Here is a 27,072-nt window from a genome sequence, read left to right on the forward strand (position 1 = left end):
CAACTGGTTTCGACAAGACCCTTGTCATCATCAGGGTTTACGTACTAATTCTAAAACATTGAAATACTCATAGTTACCGGTTGTTGTTTTACTTTATAAAGTTTATAAAATGTGGCACAAAGTATCTGCGAAAAATATTCAAGAAAAGTAAACATAAGGGTTTGCGGCACTCATTTAGTCGAACACCAAAATTTCTAACGATGGCTCGGCAAGTAGACTCCGTGATGGTTTTAGACTTTAAAAATATATGTGAGTATTATCATTAAAATGCGCCAGGGAAGTCGGTTTACTAGCTTAAACATTTAAGATAACTCCACAGGAAAAAATCCGTACAGAAAGAGCCAATTTATGACACCTTTCCTGGATATCAATTTGTCAAGTAAAATTTCTTATGGTTTTCAATCATGGCTAGAATGGTGAATGTTGCATATGTTTATCACTTACCTAGCCTTTAACAGTTTATTTACTATGTTAATATCCAGACTACTTCTTCATCTATGTTAAGATGTCAAAAATGTGCACATATTCGTCATTCTCGGTCCAATTCCCATACTATCAATCTCTTTCATACAATAATCCATGTACATAGTTTAATATCCGTAAAAATTATTTTATTTTATTTATTGTTACGGGATTTACTTTGTGGTATATGATTAAATTGTCAATGTAAACACTTGCTTTTTACCACTTGAGTATTATATTTATTTTCAACGACTAGTTTCAAAAGATATTACTAATTATCTGTCTATGAAAGCAACCGTATCTTTTGAAACTAGTCGTTACAAATAAATATAATACTCAACTAGTAAAAACTCAAGTGTTTCAATTTACAATATAATTATTTTATATAAAATGGATATTAATATCCAGATTAAGTACCTAATGTACCTCGGGAAGGATCTGTACACTACACAAAAGGTATGCTGTACCCTTTGAGCTTTTTCAAAAAGAAAATGCACCATTTAATAAAGTTTAAGATATATTTTCTTGGGGAAGCGGCTCGGTCTAGAAACACAATCGCCATCCTTTGTGGAAGGCCAAGATAAATAGCTTTGAAGTTATTCAAAGCTCAAAGTGCGAACTTTTGCAGTGAGGCACTTAAAGCGAAGAGGAGGTACGAGCAGCTTATCTGCCGCTACGAGCTTTGTTTCATCGACGAATTCCACGGATAATTTTGTGTACATAAGTGCATTTGGATATTATTAATTATTAATGTACCTAAGGATCGTGCGCTAATTGAAATCGTAACAGGATGCACCGAGTACCCATTATACTTATTTTTGTGCTTAATGGATATGTGAATGTTTTATATCTTCTCACTTCTCACACAATGACCATGCGAGCATTCAATAAAAAATATTATCTTATAATATCAAAAGTTAAAAATAAAGAAAAATCTTAATTTAAACTCTAGTCTGGAGCATACTGTTGTATGGAAGCGAAACGTGGACTATCGGGCGGGCAGAACAGGGGTGGTCGGAGGCGTTTGAGTTGTGGTGCTACAGGCGCATGTTGGGGATTCATTGATCAGAACATGTAGAACAACGAGGTTGACTCTACATGTTCCGGCTGACCATTAAAGAAGCAAACCAATTATCATGCAGATTGTAATCCATGATGAAGAAACGAACTTTATTTACAACATTTTGAGTGTGTTCAAATACTTGTTCACAAATCTGGATTATCTCCAACTATAGGAGTTATTTTTCATATTATTTTTTGACATCTCATTAAAGATGAAGAAGAGTATGGAAGTCTGGGCATTTACGAAGCTGACGACCGTCATAGGCTGGTTTGAGTGATCACTTTACACACGTGTAACATTCACCAATTCTACCCATTTTTGACAACCATACCCCACTCAAATTTTGGAAGTTTTATGTCTATGAACCAATTTTGAAACATTGTTCTTGAATCACTAGAACTTCACTAGATACATCTATTGGTGAGATGAAAAGAAGCTTTTTATTAAAAAATAATAATATTAATAATACGAACTTTATTAGTAAATAAATATATAAACCAAATATGTATTGTAATATAAAAAATATTATAAATAAAGGTCTCTGCTAAATTAAAAGCTTACTCAAATAAAAAATATATGCAACCGCAAACTCATAAATGAAACGACGCGTTAATTAAGTGATTTATGGTATTTATAAGTTCAAAAAAAATTGTAGTATGAGTGTCGATCATGGATAAAATGGAAAATATTACACGTGTATAAAGTGACACTCAAACCAGCCTTTGGCGGGTCGTAAGCCCTGTAACAACCCAGACTTCCATATTATTCTTCATCTACATTGACATGTTAAAATGTAAAAACTAAAAACAGTTCACGAAATAAATACTTTATAAACGCTAGGTTTAAAATAAGTCCTATCGAATGGTTTAAATAGATCGGTGTCATCTGGAAAACATCTTGTTAATAGGCAAATAACATCAAAAACCGTTCTGAGTTGGAGTCGTAAGTAATTCAAGAATATGCTTGTACTAACTGGTATGATCTGTCGTCTGCTTAGCGTCAAGTGCAGTAAAAACAGTAAAAAGTCAATAAGTGCGGGTCCTTTGCCTCCCGCTGGCCTGCCTAAAAGGGTGTCACCCGATACCCTTGATATGGGCGGCTGTCAAATTTATTTGCTTTGAGATCTCCACCATTTGGGATATTCTGAGAAACAGGGTGACCATGAAGCTTCGGTAACAATGTTGATGGGTCAAAAAAGGTTATTTTAAGTGTAATTTCTATATTTTTATCTGTATCTAAGATAAGTTCAGCTAACGCAATTTAAGAGGATTAGCAAGGTTCTGCCAGTTGATGCTGCCCGTAAATTTGCAATAAAAATGGAGTTACAATAAACGCGTTTGAAGTATCTTGGGTCGATTATTGTAACGGCATATACACGGGTCTACAAAACAATCAATTGTCTCGACTGCAATCAGTGTTAAACGCTGAAGCAAGAATAATTTTAGGAATTTCTAATTTCAGTCACACCACCCCATTACTTTCCCAAAAGGGTTGAATTTAAACTTTGTCTACTCATGTATAAATTAATAAATAATATGCCTCCAGAGTATCTAAAAGATCTGTGTATTCCAGACGAATTGGTTGATATGCGTCTCACGCTTCGATCCTTTACAACATGGGTCGGCAACCTTTTGTTGTAAAAGGGCCAAATATTTTTCATGGGGATCAGTGCGGGCCGCACTTGCAGTAGTATACATACAATATTTATGTACAAATATTTTAGTTTTAAAAATAAAACGCTAAATGTATATTTTAACGACATTTATTGTATTTAATAAAATCAATGAGATTCCCTTCGCTCCCTTTCTCGCTTCCTTTCACTCGATTGTGTATAATATCGTCCGTCATGTGCGTTGCGGCGAGAATCTCGCGGGCCGCACCAAGATGTCTCGCGGGCCGCATGCGGCCCGCGGGCCGCAGGTTGCCGACCCATGCTTTACAACAACTGCTATGGGTAAAGTGATATTAGCTCGCAACAAGCGTACCAGATTTGGCGAGCATGCTTTTGCTGTTGCGGGACCGATGGCGTGGAATCCCCTTCCACCCGTAGTTAAAAACAGATATAGAGAGCTTATTTATAGAAATCTGTTAAAAAAACATTTGTTTGCTATATCACTTCCACAATTTCCTTTTCTCCAATTAAATCACAGTGACAGGCCCTTGAGGTATTATTTTACAAAAATATTGCTGAATAAAGTATCAAAAATTATTATTAATTACATCCTGTTCCCGTAAATAGCTAGCGCTGCCATTGCGTTAAAAGGCTGTTTTTTATGATGTTTTTTACCAGTCGTAATTATTTCAATGAAACGTATCAAAACTTTAAAATAATCGGTTGATAACTTTTGGGGATTTAAAATTTTTAACAACGAATATTTATATTATTATTTTATTTTTTTAGATTTCTAAGACCCAGTGTTCAAGGAGCTGTTGTCGCCCTAGTTTAACTGGAATCACAATAGGTTATATTTACAGCAATACAGCTTAGGAAGCAATTAAACTAATCTTTGATCCTTAGTCCTATACTAATAAGGGAAATTTGTGGCGTTAACGTAAATAGATATATAATAGACCTAGTTATGGAGGATTTCTAAATGACAATAATTGTTTTAGTTTAGCAATCTTTAAACAGAATGTCTAGTGGGTTCAAATGGGTGATTAGAAAGATAATCTTATGTAAAAAATAAAGCTAATAATAATAATTTTATTAATTGATTCGGCAGTCACCTTTGGTGAATACTATCGATCCATTTTTTACTATAATTTTACTTAGTAAATACCACATTTTCTTCGAATCTATTATTGCACGTGTTTTGATGCATTCTGCATCATTATAGATTTGAATAAATAGTGGTTTATATCTTTCAAAATATTTTTTGTAAATGGATGATCTGATAAGCGCATTTTTGTGAATAATTATCTCAAGTACGCAGTACGAAACTATTTAAAAAATTGTTCTTTTAACCCTTATCCGCACCACAATGATGCATAGGGCACTGCATCGCGTTAACGCAGTGTTATCTTGAACATTTTTATACGAAGGAAAGGTGATCATTCCTGCGCTTCAGGGACCAGTCTAGAGTAATACATTAATAAATATAAGGATATAAAATCATTCATATTTATTTTTACCCCGCCCCTGGGAATTAAACCCGGGACCTCCAGAAAGGTAGCCGAGCGTGCTGACTTTCTTTACGGAGGCAGACTAAAATAAAATAAAGCTAGATAAGAATTTAAAAATGGTAGAAAAACGAGAGTCTAACAAGCTACTGTAGATTAAAGTAGGCTTTTATACAGAGTAATATTAAACGTAAGTACTTGGTAGTTTCACGTAATAAAAATGATTATAGAGTATTTAGATTATGCTTTAGTGGTCCTTGAACATTCTTCCCCTTACTCCCTTGTAAACTGATCCTTAACTAGAACTTAACTGAGCCATTACTGCTTGTTTTATAGGGCGCTACGAAGCTTTATGGGCCGAACAGATACCTATAAAACTTTACTTAAACGCCAAGTAAAAAGTGTCAGGGAGTCGAAAAGTCATCTCGATTATAACACTGAAATTCACGAAAGATTCATTGGGTTATTACATTGCTACTCTGTGACTCGCGACTTGGCGCACTTTTAGGCTGTCGAAGCTTTGAGCTTTCAACCTCTTTACTAAATAGTGTCGAGTTAAATGTAGTACCACAAATTAAGCCCAGTTTAGCGGGGAAATGAATATAGCTATTTATGACCGGACCACAATTGCTTTTTAATCCGACGTTATAGCAATTTTCGAAATACTATAATGTATGATACTATAATCTAAACTTACAACATTTTGAGTGTGTCCAAATACTTGTTCACAAAATCTGGATTATCTCCATTTACAGGAGTTATCTACATATTATTCTCTGACATCTCATCAAAGATGAAGAAGAATATGGAAGTCTGGGCATTTACGGGGCTGACGACCGTCATAGGCTGGTTTAAGTGATCACTTTACGCACGTGATTTTTTCACTGAAAAATTTTATCACTGAAATTTTTCCATATTCGCGATGGATGGAAAAATTTATGACGGTGGGCTGCAAAAATTTAAGCTGGGCCATGCTTTGGACAGCACTGGTTTAACCATATCATGGTTAGTCGGGACAGTCGATATTATGAGTCACTTTACGTCACACATAAGTCAGCATCAACAATCCACACACACAACACTAGCTCGTGACCACTGAGATCAAACCAATTTAATATTAACGACATTTGAAATTACAATGCATATGATGTCATTTCTCCTCCACGTTTCTTTTATTTGGGCTGTTAACATCGTCACACTATGTTAATATCTCCCAGTCGGTTAAGAAATGGATCTTCTGGGCCGGGATTCCATACTGAAGATAGAACCGTGTCTACAGACTGTAGATAATTTAAACTTACCATTACTTGACAACATTTTGAATGTACCCAAATCGTTGTTCACAAATCTGGGTTTATCCACTTAGGATTTATTTTGTACATTGACATTTTATTTGCATATTGATTTTATGAAAAAATAATATTTTCCAAGTTAAATTTAAATAAAAATGGAAAGATTTTACTACAAATTAACTATCGAATTTATTAATCAAAATTACAAGTGATCATATTATGCATAATTGTAATAAAAGTGATCACTTTACACACGTGTAACATTAACCATTCTACCTATGATCGACTACCACGCCACAATTTTTTTTTACTCAATGATATATCATACATCTCATGACTATGCATATGAGTTCACAACAGTCATATATATTGGATTTGAGAAAGCTTAAATTCAGCAGAGACCCTTTCCTTGGTGTATTCCACTTTATACAGTGTAATATTCACCATTCTACCCATGATCGACTACTACACTACCAAATTCAGTGGAACCTGTCATAACGAGCATAATTCGTTCTAGAATCTTAAACTTTAAACGAAACACTCGTTATGCGAAACATTTTTTTGTTTTGACTGACGCGGAATTCCCGACTCACAAGTGAATGTCATGAAAAAGGGACTCGCCCTTTCTCTGTAACTCGTTATGCGAAATTTCGCTCCTTAAGGGAGCAACATTATCATATATTTTTTGCTCGCTATGCGAATTACTCGGTATGAGAGGTTCCACTCTAACTATATATATATGTGTGTGTGTGTGATTGTGTGTCTGTAGTCCTGTGTGTGTAATTTCGGCAGTTGCATCAACGCAGCAGCAACGTGTAACATGATAATACTTTCGAATTATAAACATGCCAATCTACCTCCTCCCTAAGGCCCAAAGCTGCATTGTAGTAAATTGTCTGCGGCGTACTATCCCGCAAAATTACTCTGTTCAAATGGCGATTATTGTAGAGGCTGATGGTGTTCATCAATCTATTGTCCAAGGATCACGTGCTGTTTGACAGAAGTTCAGGACATAATTCGATTATTGACTAACCTTAAAATTTGTATGATTTTATTGGTTTTTTATGCTGATAATTTGAGGCAAATTAAATAAACTTCAAAAAATAATTAAAACCCAAACTTTATTTTCAACCACTTATGTTATTCATCATGCACCTTGTCATGTATTATTTGAAAGAAGTTCAGGACATAATTCGACTTTCATCAGTTTTTCAGGAAGTTTTATGCTGATGCTTTAAGGCAAATTTCATAAACTTCAAAAAATAAATACAACCTAAATTTACTTATTTATTTATTTACAAAAATGTTTATAATTATATCACTCACTGAGATTTTTAAGTCTACCGGTTTCGAGACGTACCCGTCTCTTCGTCAGGACAATCACTACCACAGCATGCAAACAATACCACCCTTCACCACCATAGCATCATTTACACACTTAAAACTACACAAAATTTTTAACACATGCGATTTTTGGTGGACCCGAAGACCAACATGCTCTAAAGGTTTCAGCACAGACATGCGTTAAACTTGCACACCTAAATTTAGTTTTTAACCACTTTCATTTTACGTCATGCACACTGTCACATATTATTTAAGTTCAGGATATAATCCGAATTTTATCGGCCAATCATGAAATTTGAATAATGTTTTTTTCTTGATTGTTTTATGCTGATATTTGAGGTATTTTATGAACTTTATAAAATGAATAAAACTAAAAATTTGTTTTTAACTTCCATTCATTTTCGTCATGCACCTTACCTTATCTTTCTCAACAGAAAATTATTCATAATAAGGTGAGGTAGAATAAAAGAGAAAGTAATTAAGTGAGGTTTAAGGTGAGAGGGGATGGAGGCATGGAGATTATTTTATTTTTATTTCTAAGAATAGGGAGAATATTCAAAACAGGGCTATAACTTAAAATTACTTAGTTGCTAATAATGTTTTTTTTTAAAGCTTTATTTTCTTTGAATTCTCCGAATTGTGGTGAAATTAGTTTATTCCTTTTAAAATGAATTAATATAAGTAAGACTGATCAGCTTGCCTTCATACAATAAACGTTCAAGATAACACAAGATGTAGTGCTCTATGCACTATCGGCTATGGATAAGAGAGAAAATTATGTTGCAACTTATAGAATACTGGGCCTTAAATCATTTTCATATTATTTTTTTAATTTTATTTTACCGTGTGAAGAAGATACAACCGTGAATTTACAAATATCATTAAATCATTTTTTTTGACATCTCAACAAACTTTCATACGCTGGTTTAAGTGACCACTTTACACACGTGTAACATTCACCAATTCTAATAATGATTTACAACCACACTACTCAAATTCTTGGAAGTACTATATTTTTATGATCCAATTTCGAAACATTGTTCTTGAATCACTAGAATTTCACTGGAGACATTTATTGGTGAGATGAAAAGAAGCTTTTTATAGAGCAGAAACCTTTTCATTTGTATGTGAGGTCTAAATCCCATTACATTTATTACAATCACAAACATGAGAAACATCAGAAAATATAATTTTCATATATTTATTTTTAGCTTATTGGCAAAATTTTATTCTATCTTTATAAAATTAATAAACTTTTTTTTCACCACTTTTTTATTATTACAATTCAACCTACCGGTTTCAACAATACACTGTCATCATCAGGGTTTATTTTTAATCAAAAACATTAAAATACTTTTTTGATTTAAAATAAACCCTGATGATGACAATGTATTGTTGAAACCGGTAGGTTGAATTGTATTAATAAAAAAGTGGTGAAAACAAAGTTTATTATTTTATAAAGATATTATAAAATGTATCACAAAGTATCTGCGGAAAACATTCAAGAATTTTTTTAATTCATTTTCCTTGATGATTTGATTAATGTTTGAGAAGCTCATCTGTATTGTATCAAAATAATTGAGTAGCAATTGATTTTATATACATATAGGAATACATCAGGTGATACGATTTTATCTACCAGTGGTTCTAAACAAGCAATGTTATCAAATTACCAATCAAAGCTTCCTTCGAGTAGCTAATCAAGAGAGAGATGCACCTTTTGTCGGACTTAATCACAGATCTACAGTTCCTTAGATCTCTGGCTACATAAATAGTGCAGAGGAGTGATTAGATACAGATGCTGAGATATAATCGATTAATGCATCGGATCCATTCAATGTAGCAAAATGTAACAGATCTCGGTTTATCTAAATAATGAAGGTTCCGTCTGGGTACAAGCTGGAAACGGGATTTGTCTTGGGAGATTCATTGGAGTGGATGCCTGAATTTGAATAGAGTATAAAGCGTTCTTAACTTACGTGTAATAAGGCTTTTTATGTTTTATTTAAATTTAAGTTTTGTACAGACATTTGTACAGACTAGGTAGAACTTCGTTTTTTTTTATTTAAAAACAATGTTAAATAGTTTTGTTTTTGTTATTATCACAAATATTTTTATTTCATACTATTTCTGTGTGCCTAAGCGGAAATGGGCATCAAATTGTGATAGAGTGGGTTTGAACCGAGAAATTCTGACTTAAGAGTCCGAGACACTAACCACGGGACCACAACCCGATACATATTTATTTATAGAATAAAATAACAACTATGTAGTTTTTGCCACATTAATTTTATTTGACCAGCAGCTGGGTTTCGATGTAACCGACATCATCAGACCATTCAGACCAGATTTTAAAAAATAGTGGTTTTTCCAAGTAAAATTTAAATAAGATTTTAATTGGCAACTTGAATTACGGTATCTACTTACACAAGTGCATATCTAATATCGGTAGTGTAAAGGCAAAGGGGTACATCTGTCTCAGACCAAATTTTACAGGAGAGCAAAAACAAACTTGTGAAATTCAATACTCTGTTCGGATGGCATATGTACATATCTTAATAAAACTAAATAAGTATTGCAACTACAGCTATATCTTTTTGCTAGATTATGGAATACACTATTTTAGACATTTTGTGGAACAAACTTGGAAAATGAAAAATTTGACAGATATACCCATTTGCCATTACACTACCGATATATCGAACCAGGAAATCATTCGTCAATCAAAAAAGATTCTTTTGCAAATATGGTAGGTATCATTCAATCACAGACAACAGCTTCCAGTAAATTTTTCGACAAGTGATTCCTGGTCGTTAAAAGTATTATGATTTTATTATTCGACTTCTGAAGAGGCCGCTACTCCCTCCCCTAAGTGAAGCATCCCCTCCTACCCTCCCCCCTCACCCACCGCGTCCCCTACACTTCTCAACCCTCCGAATTATATCCGTCAATAATTCTTCAGTTCATTTTCGGAGAAAAGAATCATTCAGTGAGAATTATTATTAGAGGAATAAGAAACACTGGGTGGTTTGAAACACGCAATATAAAAAGTTAACGATATTGATATTATTTTTTACATCAGACGCTGGATTGTTCACCCAATGGATGATGTTATAATAATAGTACAAATTTGAATAATTTGTATAGCGCCATTTTCGAAAAAACACTACCTCAAGGGCGCTTATAAAGATATGCATAATAATAGTAATAGGATGATGGTGATAATGATACACAAAAAATAAATACATTAAAACGTCGTCAATCGATCTCGGGATATCAAGTGGGCGTGAGTCTGGAGCGGGGAAAACATGAGCCGACAAATTGTAACGCCTTCCTCTTGATCCCCCATGAGCTGGAGAATGGCCAAGGTGTTGGGCAGGACGCCTCCCTGAGCGATGGTCGTCACGCTGGAGGGCAGCTTGTTAAAGTCCTCGTCATTGTGGATGGCCAACTTCTAACTTCCAGACTAGCACAGTTCAAACGGGACTTCACTTTTATCATCTTTTGCCACCCTTCCGTGATCCGACATGATGGTTTTGTCTTTGAGGTTTTCCGCTTTCGCTTTCATACGAATGGGAGCTGGCGTAATTGAAGTATTTAAAGATGTAGTTCGATTTCGTAAAAGTTAACTGTTTAAACACATGTTCTAGGATTGTTATTGTCTATTGCATATTTTTATTGCAATCATTTATCCCCGAGAATCTAGGGGTTTCGGATGAATACACTATGGTCGTAACGTATCCATAACGGATGCACTAACACAAAGCACTTTATATCGGCCAATTGCCACATGTATTCATTCGGCACAAATTTTTAGAAATACACTACACCGACTAGGTCCCGCATTACGTTATTGAACGACGCATTCATATTATTTATACACTTTTATCAGTTAACAACTTACCTTTGTAAAATTATAACTTTTAACCATTTCAAGTTTACACCTAACACAATATTTATAGAAGTGAAAAAAAATGTAGACTTGAGATGTAAATGTCCAGCGAAAATCAAATAACCGATGGAGCGTGGTTCGCTCAGCAGCCGCGTCGGGCGCTCGAGGACCCACAATATGCCATGTAAGCCATGCCCAGCCTTCCATATTTTTCTTAATCTTTGTTGAGATGTCAAAAAAAAATAATTATAGCATTTAAATTTGAAATTAGTTTCAGATCTCCCTGTAGATTTTGGTGTCTAAGGAATATTGTTTTATAGATGTAAAGACGTCTGTTGGTCGAGATAAAAATGGAAGATTCTCCCCATCGCTATTACTTCATATAAAATCCCCTTCGGTAATATATTTGCAAAGATTTTTCTTATTTCCCTCCTCTTAAGCTCTTTTTGCCACATGCCTTGGTGCTCAAATTAATTGTCAGGAAAGTGGAGAACATTTTTATTTACAACTTAATTCCCAAGATTTTGAGTGTGTTCAAATCTAGGTTTCTCCATTTTGGAGTTATATAACTTTTTTGACATCTCAACATGTATGAATAAGAATATGGAAGTCTGGATATTTACAGGGCTTACGACTCGTCAAATGCTGATTAAGTGATCATACGTGTAATATCATTCTACCCATGATTGACAACCACACAACTCAATGTTTTGGAAGTCATACATATGTGATCAATCTCATGACGTTCCATAATCGAGTTCACAATATTCATCTATGATTGGATTTAAAAAGCTTTTATTTAAAAGAGACCCTTGTATAAAATGCATTAAAAATAAAAAAAATCAGGTTTTTAGGCGTTTCCCAAAATGTTAAATAATGATGATTAGGATCTTCCATACAAGTGGAGAAAACCGACGTTTGTGAACGAGTAAGTATTTGGACACACTCAAAATGTTTTTCAAGGAAAAATTATTTCTAATTAATGATCGAATAATACTGCTTCAATATGACACAGTGCTCTATGCACCATTGGGTGCGGATAAAGAAGATTGGGTGGGTGAGAGGAATAATTTTTCTTGAGTGTCTCGTTATGTAAAAAAAAAGTTATACAAATTTTGGGAATGAAAAATCTCTAAAAAACGCTAAAGATACATCGAATTGACACGCATACTGATTGTAAATATAATTGAATATGTAGATCAATAAACTTACCTTTTTTGTTAGACTTGCTGAGATCTTGTGGCAGGTTGACGAGGGAGAGGCTGGGGCCCGGCTCGGGAGCCTTCCTCCCCCGCGAGACGCACAGGTCCAGGGGTTGCTCGGCTACCATCCCTCCGCCGTGCATACCCCCCACAGTGGTACAGCTCACAAACCCCATCATGCCGACCGGAGATACTTCCTGAAGTACCTTCTCTTTAGTCTTACTCCCCTGATTCTCCAGCCTCTGCATCAACAAAGTATTACTCTGCTGTTTGGCTTCGATTTTATGTTTAGAGCTGTCTTTTCTTCGTACGTTCATGAGTTGGCTCAAAACGTTTTGTTTGGCTGGTGGATCTTTTGGATTTGGACTGTGATCCATTAAGTTCTTGACAGACTGGAAACTATTGTTGCTCGCGTCTGGACTAGACCGGCTTTCCCCTGCTGACGTGTGGCGAGATGAGAAGCCTGGACTCGCGCTGATCGCTCTGACTGGAGAAGGAACTTGGATCCTAGTGTTTTTGATTCCCCATCCTAGAATGTCGACGATAGAGTGGGGCGTTGGCGCTTTTGGAGGCTTTGCGTAAACGTGAGGATGCCACGAGAATTCGTCGGCATCAAAGTTGCGAGTACTGAAGCGATCTACCCTTTTGCTTCGATCGTTATAAGATGCATCCTTCATTTCTATTTCCTCACCTCTATAGACGTCGTTTGCTTGTTGGGAGTTACTGACTTTCATCGAATTTATAAAGTTGTCTTGAAACGTGGGAGAGCTCATCTCTTGATATTCCAACGGAGAATCTGTTTTGGGATACTTGGCATATACGTATTCGTCGTGTTCGGAGTTCCTTCGTCGCTTGTTCGCCTCGACGATTTCGCACTCTGCGTAATCGGCTTCATCCTCGGAGATGTCTATCTTCAGTCTGTTCTCGGAGTCGCTTTCGTTCGCGCTATTAGGAGAGTTTCTGTAGAAGTAATCATCATCTTGGTTTTGTTGCAATTTTTCAACAATTGATGAGCATTCATAGTTCGCTTCCGGGATGGATATATCATATCCGCTCGCGATGGCGTCTTGCACCGTCACAGTACCTTTCACTTCCTGAATATGGTCCACTTTGAGCATTCGATCGGAGTCGTTTGGAAGTTCTGCCTCGAAAGATTTTTCATATTCCGATGAAATATTAAAACTATCTTTCATATTTAAATTATCACTGTCACTTTCACTACTATCTGGGAACCTCATAATACCTTCAGGGGTCACATTAGCCTTGAGGAAAGCACCCGGTGCTATGACGGTATTATTATTTTCTGGTGCCATGATTTTGTTCACCGCAGTAGGCATGTCTGGAAAAACTTCTGATTCCTTCGCTTTCGTTTCCGATTCTTGCATTTTGACACACCATCTGTCTCTCAAGTCATTTGTCTGACTATGATAGACATTTGAAATTTTCACATTACTCGTTAGACTCGTTAGAGATACGGCATACGCATAAACCTGAAACAAACAAAAAAATATGTTATTAACAAACTTATTTTGTCCGCCACCGAAGTGTTATGGTCAGCACGCTCGGCTACCGTTCTAGAGGTCATGGGTTCGATTCCTAAGGGGGGTAAAATAAATATAAGTGATTTTTTCACTGTAATATTCATTCAATATTACCATGGACTGCTACCTGAAGCGGAGGGCTGATCTCCTTTCCTTCACGTGTAAACGATCAAGATAACACTGCGTTTATATGACACAATGCTCTATGCATCACTGAGGTGCAGATAACGGTTTTATTATTTATTTATTAACAAAATTAAAACAGTAACCAACAGTGGAATTATTCTCTCTGCCTACTCCTACGGAAACTAGCGTGATAGTTAGTTTTTGTAAAGTGATTCGCCGATAATGTTGATTAATTCAAAGTCATCGTTTTAGAAAAAGATCTGGGTGTAAATTGTGTAACGAATGAGTAAGGAAAGAATGGTAAAACAAATTAATGAGGGGAATGTAGTTGAAAATAGGAGCAGAGGAAGATTGAGGAAAACTTGGAATGAAAAAGTTTGTAAAATGCTTGCAAAGACAGAGTGGTGTAGCGTATTATTTTATCTTATGGTTACGAGTTAAAAAAATGTTTCAAAAATATTTATACACCAAATTTCAAGACAGGCACCCATAAAAAATATTTGAAAATACTCGTTATTGTGCATGCTTTATTTGGTTATAAGTTTTATACAATAAAATTTTTTATTTTAACCACTTTTTATTGGTACACTTTATCCAACCGGTTTCAAAATAAAAAGTAGTTAAAACAAAGTTGTTTTAATTTATAAAATCTGTAAAATGTGACAAAGTATCTGCGAAAAACATTCAAGTAAAGGTTATATAAGTAATTGAAAGTGCCGCCAAATTGTAATATAATCGAAAGTCATAAATGCAATTACATCACAGTAAAATCCTATCAAAAATGTCAATAATTGTAAAAATTATATTTATTAAGCATTGTTAGGTCGTGGAATATGAATAATATTTGTGATGTGAATGCATCGCAAATTATCGTCGCCAAACATCGTCCAATAGTTCACAGCTCGATAGCTACTTAATTGTTTTTTAATGATCGGCAGCTGTGGTTTTACGTAATTAAACTCTTATATGACTCGCTCAACTCTCGGTACGGCACCATTGTAAACATTTCTAGACCAGGGGTTGCTAAACTGCTGCTCGCGTACCTTTTTCTTACATTTAATATTTTAGATGTTATTTGCCTATTAAAAATATGTTTTCCAGATGACACCGATGTATTTAAACCATTCGATGTGTCTTATTTTAAGCCTCTTCCAATTCTTCGTCTTGTGGACTGTTTTTAAGAGGGACTAGCCTCCTGCGATGTCGATTCCAGCTATCAATCTATTCAATTCGTTTCAATTTATTTATTTATATGACCATTATACACTACACATTACAAACTAAAATAAAATTTAAAGCGTACATTAACAAAAATATTGAAAATAAGCAAAAATACTCTTGTTAAAGATGTAGAAGAATCCCGCTTCGGAATACCAAAAAGTTTTACACATTTTTCAAAGGAAAATTTTGAAACAGACCTATTTTATACACTTAAATTTTTGTAAAATGAAATTTATGGCCGAAAAATTTCAGATTTTCCGCTTCTGCTGACAGCATCCTTCGTTTGATGACCTCTGCTCTAGGTAATAGACTTCCTCACCAATATGTTACCTCGTTCTCGGTACGGCAATAAACGGCGGATTTTTATATTGAAAAAATACGTACTTAAAAATTAATTAACTTTCCCGCTGATATAATGGCTTCTGTATCGACCGACGGTAATGCAGTAGAAGTACTCGTATGCAAATAAATAAACCGCAAACCAAATTGGATAATAAACATCAGAAATAAAAGGCATCCATTGTGCGATTTTCCTTTCTTGCAAACGAAGAAATATGTAATTAAAAATAATTAATTGAATATTTCAATTTGACGCCTGTGAATGCCTTGGACACGTGCTGATGGATGAGAAATGTGCCTTTCACAATTTATCAAGAAAGGAAAGATTTAAAAACATTGTTATCAAGAATCATTTTAAAATAAATTTTTAACACGAAACTGATACTTTTTTTATCAAAAGATATAAATGTTTTCTTCACACTTAAACAAAAGTTGTGCATACGTGAAATATTAATTGATTTTTTTTTAATCTTTATTATGAAAAGTGAAGAAAAGCTTTTTTATAACACTCCTTATCATTCATCCTCCACTTTGTGTAATATAACTTAATAACTCTACTTTCGAATAGTGAAGAAAATGTTTTTATAACACTCTTCTTATTATTCATCGTTCACTTTATGTAATATCACTTATATACTCTACTTAAAAGAGTAAAGACACACTTTTCATTACACTTTCCTTATCATTCATCGTTCAATTTGTGTAATAACCACTTAATAACTCTACTTTCGAATAGTAAAGAAAACGTTTTTATAACACTCTCCTTATCATTCATCGTTCACTTTGTGTAATACCACTTAACAACTCTATTTAAGAAAACAAAAGAAAATCTTTTTTATAACACTCTCTTTATTATTTTAATAAAGGAACATGAACTATGTTCAAGAAATAATAATTTTTCAGAATTCACTGAACATTTAATGGATAAATATCACAAATTCAACAACAATAATGTAAAAATCCTAAAAATAATTAATACGAAAAGTCATAAACTGCAACATTTTGAAACAATATAAATTCATAAAAATAAAAATTATGAAAAACCCCTAACGAACAATATGACAATGACTAAAGCTTCTACCCTATTGTCAAAGTCACTAATAAGAAAATAAGAAACAGCTCCTACCCCCTTCAACGCCCTAAGGATACAACTCTAAAATTTAGAATGAGCTTCATATACGGTGTTTAAAAATGATGCGGAATGCATCGAAACACGAGTCACAATAGATTTTAAGAAATAGTGGTAAGTAATTACTAAATATAACTTAAATTAAAAACGGAATTATGAATATTAATTTATACATAATTATCAAATGTCATGTCGCGAGGTGATTGATTCGACTCGCCGGCATTTAACGTATCAATATTAATTGCTATTTAAATTGTCATCTGGCAGTAAGCACTAGAAATGCAGTAATGAGAGTACAGAACAAAGAGCGTGCGAGTGAGCCCAAAGCTGTTTAATTACAATACACACGGAAACAGTTTAACCGGTTCTAATGATGTCTATACTAGATGCACCTACTATGCATTATGGCCGTTGCGTTCTGTTTGCAACATGAGATCTATTGTATGATGGATTCCTTTGGAAGGTACCTAGTGCATAATATAATATAACAGTCTATCATATCGCTCACTCCTTTCAACAACGTTATATATCAAAAATCGTAAATTTTCAGTTGTACATGTTTATAAATCCCCAGATAATGTACTATATCCCAGCAATAGCGGCATATTTTGAACTTAACATTTACTTGCTACTAGGCAAAAAAAATTGTTTTTGAATTTTGAAGAAAAGGAATTGTTTAATTATGCTTTTTAAATACACTAAATATTTTTCAAATGGAGAAAAACCTTCAGGTTTTACCTAAAAAGATCTGTTGCACAGTAAAAAGTTCAATGAAAGGCTTGATATTTATTTTTAATACATTTCATTATATTCTTAAACTTTAAAAACGATCTCCACAAAAATCAAGTTTGTTCATATATGACGTTGTTGAAAGGAGTGAGCGATATGGAAGTCTGAAACATCACTGCAGTCGTTGTACGCGCATTCTATCGACATAAGAATTTAAGTACACATGTACGATAATAATCTATATATATCTAATATAATCTAATATATATATATATACATATATATATATATATATATATATATATATATATATATATATATATATATATATATATATATATATATATATATATATATATATAAATATATATATATATATATATAGAGGTAGGTAGTAAGGTAAGCTAGGCACTACTTAATAAGGTAGGGTAGGTAGTGGTTGCGTTTTTATGTCACGCGGGATAGGCACTACTTTTCTGACTGTATTAAATGCACGCCCTTGTATATACATTTATACAATCAATCAGTCGTGAATTGTATTTTATTTTGGATACCTTAAATATTTCAGCATTTTATTTACCTTAAATATTTCATCGTTTTGTATAATGTATATGATATTTGGAACAAATTGAAAATGACAGGGAAAAAGCCTAAAAAGCCTTATTCGATCGAAATTGATCGGTTGGACATTGTCATTTTGCATGCCTTGAATATTTCATCATTCTGTATACCTTAAATATTTTATAATTTTGTATAATGTAAAACAAATATGGAACAAAATGAAAATGCGAGGAAAAAATACCCAACCGATCCATTCGATTGACCGATTGGACATTGTAATTTTGTATGCCTTGAATATTTCATCATTTTGTATACCTTGAATATTTTATCATTTTGTATAATGTATAACAAATATGGAAGTAAATGAAAATGCGAGAAAAAAATACCTAACCGGTCAATTTCGATCGACCTGTTAGACATAATCGTTTTGCATGCCCTGAATATTTCATCATTCTGTATACCTTGAATATTTTATAATTTTGTATAATGTATAACAAATATGGAACAAAATGAAAATGCGAGGAAAAAATACCCAACCGGTCCATTCGATTGACCGATTGGACATTGTAATTTTGTGTGCTTTGTTTATTTCATCATTTTGTATACCTTGAATATTTAATCATTTTGTATAAGTTATAAGATGTTTGGAATAAAATAAGAATGTAAGGAAAAAAACACAACCGATAGATTTCGATCCACTAAAATATTTTATCATTTTTTATACCTCGAATATTAAATTTGTTTTTATTCCTTAAATATTTCAGCATTTTATACTGTATATTGTATAATTGAAAAATGCTTTACTTATTTATTATCAAGAAAAAATCTATGGATTTCTACTGTCATTTTGTTTGCCTTGAATATTTTATCATTTTGTATAGTGAAAATACATATATTTGGAGCAAAATATGCGTTGGACGCAAGGCGAGGTATCGTATATAAAAATAACGCAATCGGGGTTTTAATTCACCTGTTTGCGACAACCGGGCAAATACGCCCCAGGGCAAATGGATCCCAGGTAGGTACTAGCGTTATTTTCATAAAACTGTGGTCCGCCAGCCCGGGGCTATTTTCCGTTAGCTGTAAAATTGGAAGTTAAACTAATTAAACCAATCACGCAGTAACGTGGAGCTACATATTTATATTTTAAATGCATTATTAATATCGTGTTCTTTACTGCGAAAAATTACCGGGTGGTTTTTCGATCGCGTCTGATTTAATAATTAAATTGAATTATTGTATTTCATCACAAAGGATGTATTTAACATAATGTACAAAGGATTCTTTGTACGTAACTAAATGTGATTTTAATTTCTATTTAATTTACGCGTCGACAATGCTATCATTCATTTTTTAATTAATATTCGTTTGTTAATAAAAAAACATGCAGCTGATATATTTTTCAAAAAAAAATGTTAATTGTTTTTCAACATTTTCAACATTTTGTCTTTCAACATTTCTTAACATTTTTGACAAAAATAACTACTAAGGGGTAATAGTTGAAAAGTAGTGTGGTTGTTAATCATGGGTAGAATTTGTAAATGTTACACGTGTGTAAAGTGATCACTGAAACCAGCCCATGACAGTCGCAAAACCCGTAAATTCCCAGACTTCAATATTCTTCTCCATTTATGTAGAGATGTTAAAAAAAATATGCAAAAGACATATTTGAGCCTTTTAAATAACATGATTTTAATTTTGTTTATATAATAATAATATTTTGGTATTTATCACAAGTCGAAACGAATTTTTAGTGGAGTCAAAAATAATTATTTTATTAATATTTACACTTTGAAACATTTTTATGTTTGTATGGTAATTTCGAAACTAGAAAAAAAAATCTTCGTCTACAACCCTATGTTGAGTGGCAGAGATTAATTGAGGGGGTTTAAAATCATTTAATAAATATCATTGTCATTATATATATAAATATATATACTTATATATTTATATATATATACATATATATATATATATATATATATATATATATATATATATATATATATATATATATATATATATATATATATATATATATATATATATATATATATATATATATATATATATATATATATATATATATATATATATATATATATATATATATATATATATATATATATATATATATATATATATATATATATATATATATATATATATATATATTTATATATATATATATGTATATATATATATATATATATATATATATATATATATACATATATATATATATATATATATATATATATATATATATATATATATATATATATATATATATATATATATATATATATATATATATATATATATATATATATATATATATACGTATATACTATTTACATATATAAATTAAATGTGCTGACATTTTTGTTCGTTTACGTTCCGGTATCAGATGTTCAACACATATCTCAGCTCTCATTGTAGATGAATTAACAGGTAATAGGAGACCGAACAAACATGGAGCCCGATTGTGTGATGTCATTATGAATCGAGCGTGAGAATTATTTATTATAAATTCAATTCTACTTAATTGGTGATTCAACTAAACGCTTATCTATCAAACACACTACACCACCCAACATTTCTACATTAGCTGATCACTTCACTTGTTTTACTGATTACACTACAATTATTGCTCTTTACGTATTTATTCAGCTAATTATACAACAGGATTAAATGTATGTATTTAATAAGCAAAGAAGGCGACCGGAAACGTTCTGCACATTTAAAAAAATATATACTGACACTTCCCCGCAGAGGTAGGCAGAGAGAATAGAACTGGGAAGGCAAGTTTTTGAAATACATGTCGTATTAAATTTTCCTCGGCATTCCTTTGTTTCTGTATCCAACTATTTTCCCTTCAAACATTTGTTTTTTTTGTTCTTTGCATATATATATATATATATATATATATATATATATATATATATATATATATATATATATATATATATATATATATATATATATATATATATATATATATATATATATATATATATATATATATTTATATTTATACATATATTTATATATATATATATATATATATATATATATATATATATATATATATATATATATATATATATATATATATATATATATATATATATACATATATATATATATATATATATATATATATATATATATATATATATATTTATATATATATATAAATATATATATATATATAAATATATATATATATATATATATATATATATATATATATATATATATATATATTTATATATATATATATTTATATATATTTATATATATATATATATATATATATATATATATATATATATATATATATATATATATATATATATATATATATATATATATATATATATATATATATATATATATATATATATAAATATATATATATATATATATATATATATACATATATATATATATATATATATATATATATATATATATATATATATATATATATATATATATATATATATGCATTCATAGAATAAATCATATTACCAATATTTTAACAATAAATAATAAGTCCTTCTCCAAGCACAAGATCGTAGTCTCTTATTGGAGAGAATGGCGTCATTAATTTTATGCTTTTAAAAGCAAAAATCTAGTATATGAAATAAAATTATTAAAAAACGTTTGTAAAGATAATAAATAGTAAAAAATAAAAATATAAAAATATACAAATAAATCAATGCAATATGGATATTGAATTATGCGCAGAGTGATGAACGTTACACAAGTGTATAAGGTTATCGTTTAAGTCAGCCAAATGCTAGGTTGTAAGCTAGGGATGCTCAGACTTCTAAATCCTTCTTCATCTATGTTGAGATATTAATATAACCAACTCATTAGCGGAGGAAAAACTCAACGTATCGTAATCAATATTTATAATTGTTTTTTTAATCAATTATTTTTTTAATATCACCCAAGGTCTTAAGACATGGAAACGATTGAGTCTTATTGTATACAAGCAACTTCTAATAATAGTTATCAGTAAATATATGGATAAAAAAACACTTGTTTTTATATATGGTTCTAAATAAAACATGGTTAGTTTTCTATATTGCATTTAAATTATGCACAAGTTGTTCATAAAAATAAAATAAAACTTAATTTTATTCATCAAAATTATTCACAAAAAATATCTCAGAGGTAGGTACCATTAGTTGTGTAAATATTTTACATAAACTTGTCATGTTTCTCAAGATTTTTATCGATATCTCAGCATATATCAATTCTATAAAAATAAGAATATGTAAAACTGGGCATTTAATGGTCTTTAAACCTGTAATTGCCTGGTTTTAGTTATCACTTTATACACAATGTAACTTTAACCACTGTACCCATGATATCCATCTCGGAATTCATCTTTAAAAAAAAACTCGACCGAATTCACTGTGTTTTTTTAATTTTTCAACGATAATACGTAGATGTTTTTTTTTAAATACAATTAGTCCGAATAAATCGTATTAATTTATAAATTGTTTTTAATAAGTATCCGAATAATGTATTTTTATTATTTACACAAATTAGGTATCAAATTGTGGTAGAGTGGGTTCGAACCGAGAAACTCTGTCTTAAGAGTCCGCGTCACTAACCACGGGATCACAACCCGACACATAATTTTAATAATAGTTCCAATATTTCCTTATTATTTTTTTTATTAATCGGAATGATTTGTATTTATTTATTATTAGTTTTTCATATAAGTCCAAATAACTTGTAAAAATCTATTATTGAGATTCCTAGCCCATACTATTATTATTTTTAATCATTTTTCTTTGTGAAAATTTAGCACACAGGCGATAACTACTATATACGATAAATACTATAAAATATTACAAAAATTGACACAAAGCGATAGTTGAAGTCACATATTCTTATACATACATATATTTATGTAGGAATGCATTTCTTACCGTGATTAAAATTAATTTATGACATTTTGAGTGTGTCCAAACATTTGTTCACAAATCTGGATTATCTCCAATTATAGCAGTTGTTTTTTTTATAAATAGAAGAGAATATGGAAGTCTGGGCATTCACGAGGCTTAAGACCATTATAGACTGGTTTAAGTGATCACTTCACACAAAGCAATAATGTAAGCACCCTAAAATTCCAGACTTCCATATTCTTCTTCGTCTGTGATGAGATGTATTTTTTTTAATTAAAATAAATCTTTAAACACATTTCAGAATAAGCCAATATGTTATGCTTAATTTTAAATCATCGCCTAATCAATTGAAAAAATACGCACTCAGCAACCATTAGCTACTGTACATTCATACCAGAAATTGTTGAAGTGCGTACTCATATTTAACTTCGACCATATGTCATCTCACTGAATCACAGTTCTCGCAACACTATTCGTAACGTTGAGCAAAACCACCAATAATAGTGTACTTCCCAAACATTCATGTTCAGGGCCCCCTCGAAAGAACACTTTTTAGTGTTTTTATGTAAACACGACTACTTTTGAGAACTACAATGTTCTCAAAACTAGCCGTGTTTACGTGCATAAATTCAAACATACATATTTTTGTTGGATTTCATTTATAAGTACTTATTTTTAATTATGCAAACAACATTTGACCTAATTTGGTTCTTCATTTTCCATTTTCGTTTATTAAAATTATGCTTTTATTTAGTTTTCTCACATTTTTTATATATGTATCGACAAAATGCATATGGTACATATGAGTACATTATTACTCAACCCTCATCCACACCCGATGGTGCATAGGGCACTGCATCATATAAACGCAGTGTTATCTAGATCGTTAACACGTGAAGGGAAGGTGATCAACCCTCCGTTTCAGGTACCAGTCCAGGGTAATATTGAATAAATATTATAGTGAAAAAATCATTTATATTTATTTAACCCCCCCTCCTGGGAATCGAACCCGGGACCTCCAGTATGGTAGCCAAGCGTGCTGACCATTACACTACGGAGGTGGACATAGTAATATAAATACGTTATTCACAACATTTCGAGTGTGTCCAAAACTTTCTTACAAATCTAGGTTTTCTCAAATTAGGAGTAATTTTTACAATTTTTCTTTTGACATCTCAAAATAGATGAAGAAGAATTAACCAGCCTGTGAAAGGTTATAAGTCCTGTAATCACCAAGACTTCCACACTCTTCTTCATCTATGTTGAGATATCAGAAAAAGTAGAAGTAAAGTAAAGTAAAAAAGTAGTGTTATCTAAGCTAGCTGAAAATACAAACCGAGATTTTGTATTTTAACTTGTTCATGAGAACATCTCTAATGCTCTAAACTCAAATATGGTATAATTCATGTGTTTTATTTTTTATATTAAAACAAAAATATCATTCTACAAATGTTATGATAGTATTAATATTAATTTTATCAACCAATAATATGATGAAAATAATAATAAAAATTGAAATAATAATTAGGGATAATTTATATAGCTCCATTTTCGTAAAACACTATCCCAAGAGCGCTTAGACGTGAATTGTGATATGATAATGATGGACAAAAAAATATGATTAATCAGCTTCCATAGGATAATGGATACTGGATATATAATTAGGTATCAATTCATAGAAAAATCTCATTTTCTTAATATCCAAAATATTTAATTTTTTCGATCTAACAAATTAAGGTAAAATTTCACCATGAATAATCCATTTACAAATATCACTTCCCAAACAGTTTGTGAGTTCTTCGGCGCCCCTTTCTGTCCTCTGAGGCCTTCAGCAACCCTAAGAGAATGATACCGAGTAGTTTGGGAACCAGTGGTTTGATGTCTACATAATTGTGCATAATATGTTACATATTACACTTCGTAAGAATGTTCATTCATTGTTCAAATAAAATTATTATTCATATCTCAAATCATTCAATTTCCGGTAATAAAAATGTTTTAAATTCTATTTCAGGGAATGTCAATGGATACCAGTGATATATTTATTTTAATTACATAACGTACTATCATACTTTCTTACATTGATCAGGACGGCTAGACTGATCACCATGCCTACATATAATTATGGATCGGACATCGTGTTGATCGAATTCGGGGACTTATGCACCATCACATTCTGATTGGACTAAGAAGATGCTCTTTTTTTAAAGGAATAACCCGCAATGCCTGCTTTTTTTATTGGCAAAGCACCCAAAATTGAGTGATACATAATTTTTAAGAGACTTGTCCGTAGGTAGAATAGTAAGGATAGTGAAAATAAATAATGTGAAAAATACATCGGAAACATCCCGACCGATTGAAAATAAATATTTCTTGAATGGGCTGATCAGGGCTGATCATATTTTATTCATTTATTTAATGATCAAGATAACACTGCTTATATACGGTGTAGTTACCTATGCACCGTTGGATGCAAATAAAGCTTTAAAACGTATTTTTATGTGTATTTTTACTGTACGAATTACCTTAATGCCTTTATACCTATAGTATTGTATGTTGGCTTATTTGCAGTAAAAAAACAATGAAAAATCAGGCGTTGTACGAATTGTACAGAAAATCATTTCCACTATCAACTTTTCCCCAATTAAATCACAGTGAAGTGCCCTTGAGGTAGGTAGTATTTAACGAAAATAGTGCTTTATAAATTACTCAAAATTTTTATTATTATTTTTATAAATACATCCTATTTTCGATAGTAGCAAGTTAAAAAAATCTATAGAAAACATGAAAAATACATATATAAGGCATCCCATTTCCTATTATAGCTTTTTTTTTTAAATTAAACGAATATTAAAAATGTTTAATTAAATATTTAAAATAAACATTCATGCTTTATTAAAAATCCGCGATATTACATAAATATATAATTAAACATATTTTTCTTTTTTTTATAATCTGAAAAAACACATTTAAAATAGATAATGTAGTAATTAAAAAAAAACGAATATTTGTAAACCGTAAAATTTGAGCCATACTACTAAGTAGAAGTATTCAAGATTTAATAGGAATATGACAATTAATTATACCTATTTTATACAAAAATTACATATTATTTATACATACCAAATTCAACCGAAAACACTGTATTATCCATTTGCCGACGGATCACTGAATTAACATTATATTCAGTTTAAACAACATAATAAAACAAATCTAATCCATTGCGACCGATTCCGAAACACAACTACATAATAAAACAAAAAAACAACAACTGTCAAAATATAGAACAAAGTAAACAAACAAACAAAAAAATACACGAACTGTCAAAAATTCACAAAATTCACAACTGTCAAAGTGACGATAAAAACAGTCAACAAATTCGGCGATAATCGCGACGACAGCACTAATCGGTAAAAAGTTACATTTGAGGGTTTGGGCGAAGTGGGGCTAAGCGATTTGTTGAACGCCAAACCACCCCCTACCGTAGCAAATGCAGTGTTATTATTGCGATGTATATGTGTATTGTAGCCGGAGACACTTGATACGAAGGCTCGCTGTGTTTGTGCCGAGAGAGCGGCTCCGCCGACGGTACCAACCCGGCGATATCCAAAGTTCAACTAAACTCGCATCCGAATCGCTTAATTTTATGAGTTGTTAGCTTCACTACCCCCATTTGGAGCCGCAAAGCAGTCTCCTTAAACGTACGTCATCGGTTTCTTTACACAAATTCAGAGAGTAAAATCATTTTCAGTGAAAATCAAAATCCCATTTACGTTTTCAAATGATTAACAATAATAATTATTTCATGTATTCAATGTTAAACCAAACACTGATTTTTCGAGTCTACTAAATTGTATTTTATTATTTAAAAAACACATTAAAATCAATTTTGTGACAAATGTTTTAAAAAATTCCATAACTAGGCGAAGCAATTGTCACAAAATTGATTTTTATGTTTTTGTTCAAACAAAACAACTAAAAATCAGTGTTTTTGATTTGATATTATTTATTGATTCGACATTAACTTTGTGGAACGACATGATTATTTTAATTAAATTAAACACTCGAATAATCCACTGAATTGAGTTTTATTTTTATTTACGACTAGTTTCGAAAACGA

The 27,072-nt window shown here is 31.5% G+C and overlaps 1 protein-coding gene across 1 annotated transcript in view; it reads right to left on the minus strand.

The window, feature by feature from the left end:
• NK7.1 (homeobox protein NK7.1) overlaps window positions 1–26,641 on the minus strand; it is a 135,534-nt gene extending 108,893 nt beyond the window's left edge. Inside the window, exons 1-2 of the mRNA XM_088270364.1 lie at window positions 26,076–26,641; window positions 12,386–13,865 (exon numbers count right to left, since the gene is read on the minus strand). Of these exons, the coding sequence (XP_088126490.1) occupies window positions 12,386–13,760 (1,375 nt within the window). The 5' untranslated portion in view covers window positions 13,761–13,865; window positions 26,076–26,641. The remainder of the gene's footprint in view (window positions 1–12,385; window positions 13,866–26,075) is intronic.
• Window positions 26,642–27,072: the final 431 nt, after the last annotated feature.

The sequence above is a fragment of the Brachycentrus maculatus genome, unplaced genomic scaffold (assembly GCF_059751285.1).
Source record: "Brachycentrus maculatus isolate JH-2025_06_01 unplaced genomic scaffold, ASM5975128v1 h1tg000026l, whole genome shotgun sequence".
NCBI classification, from domain to species: domain Eukaryota; kingdom Metazoa; phylum Arthropoda; class Insecta; order Trichoptera; family Brachycentridae; genus Brachycentrus; species Brachycentrus maculatus.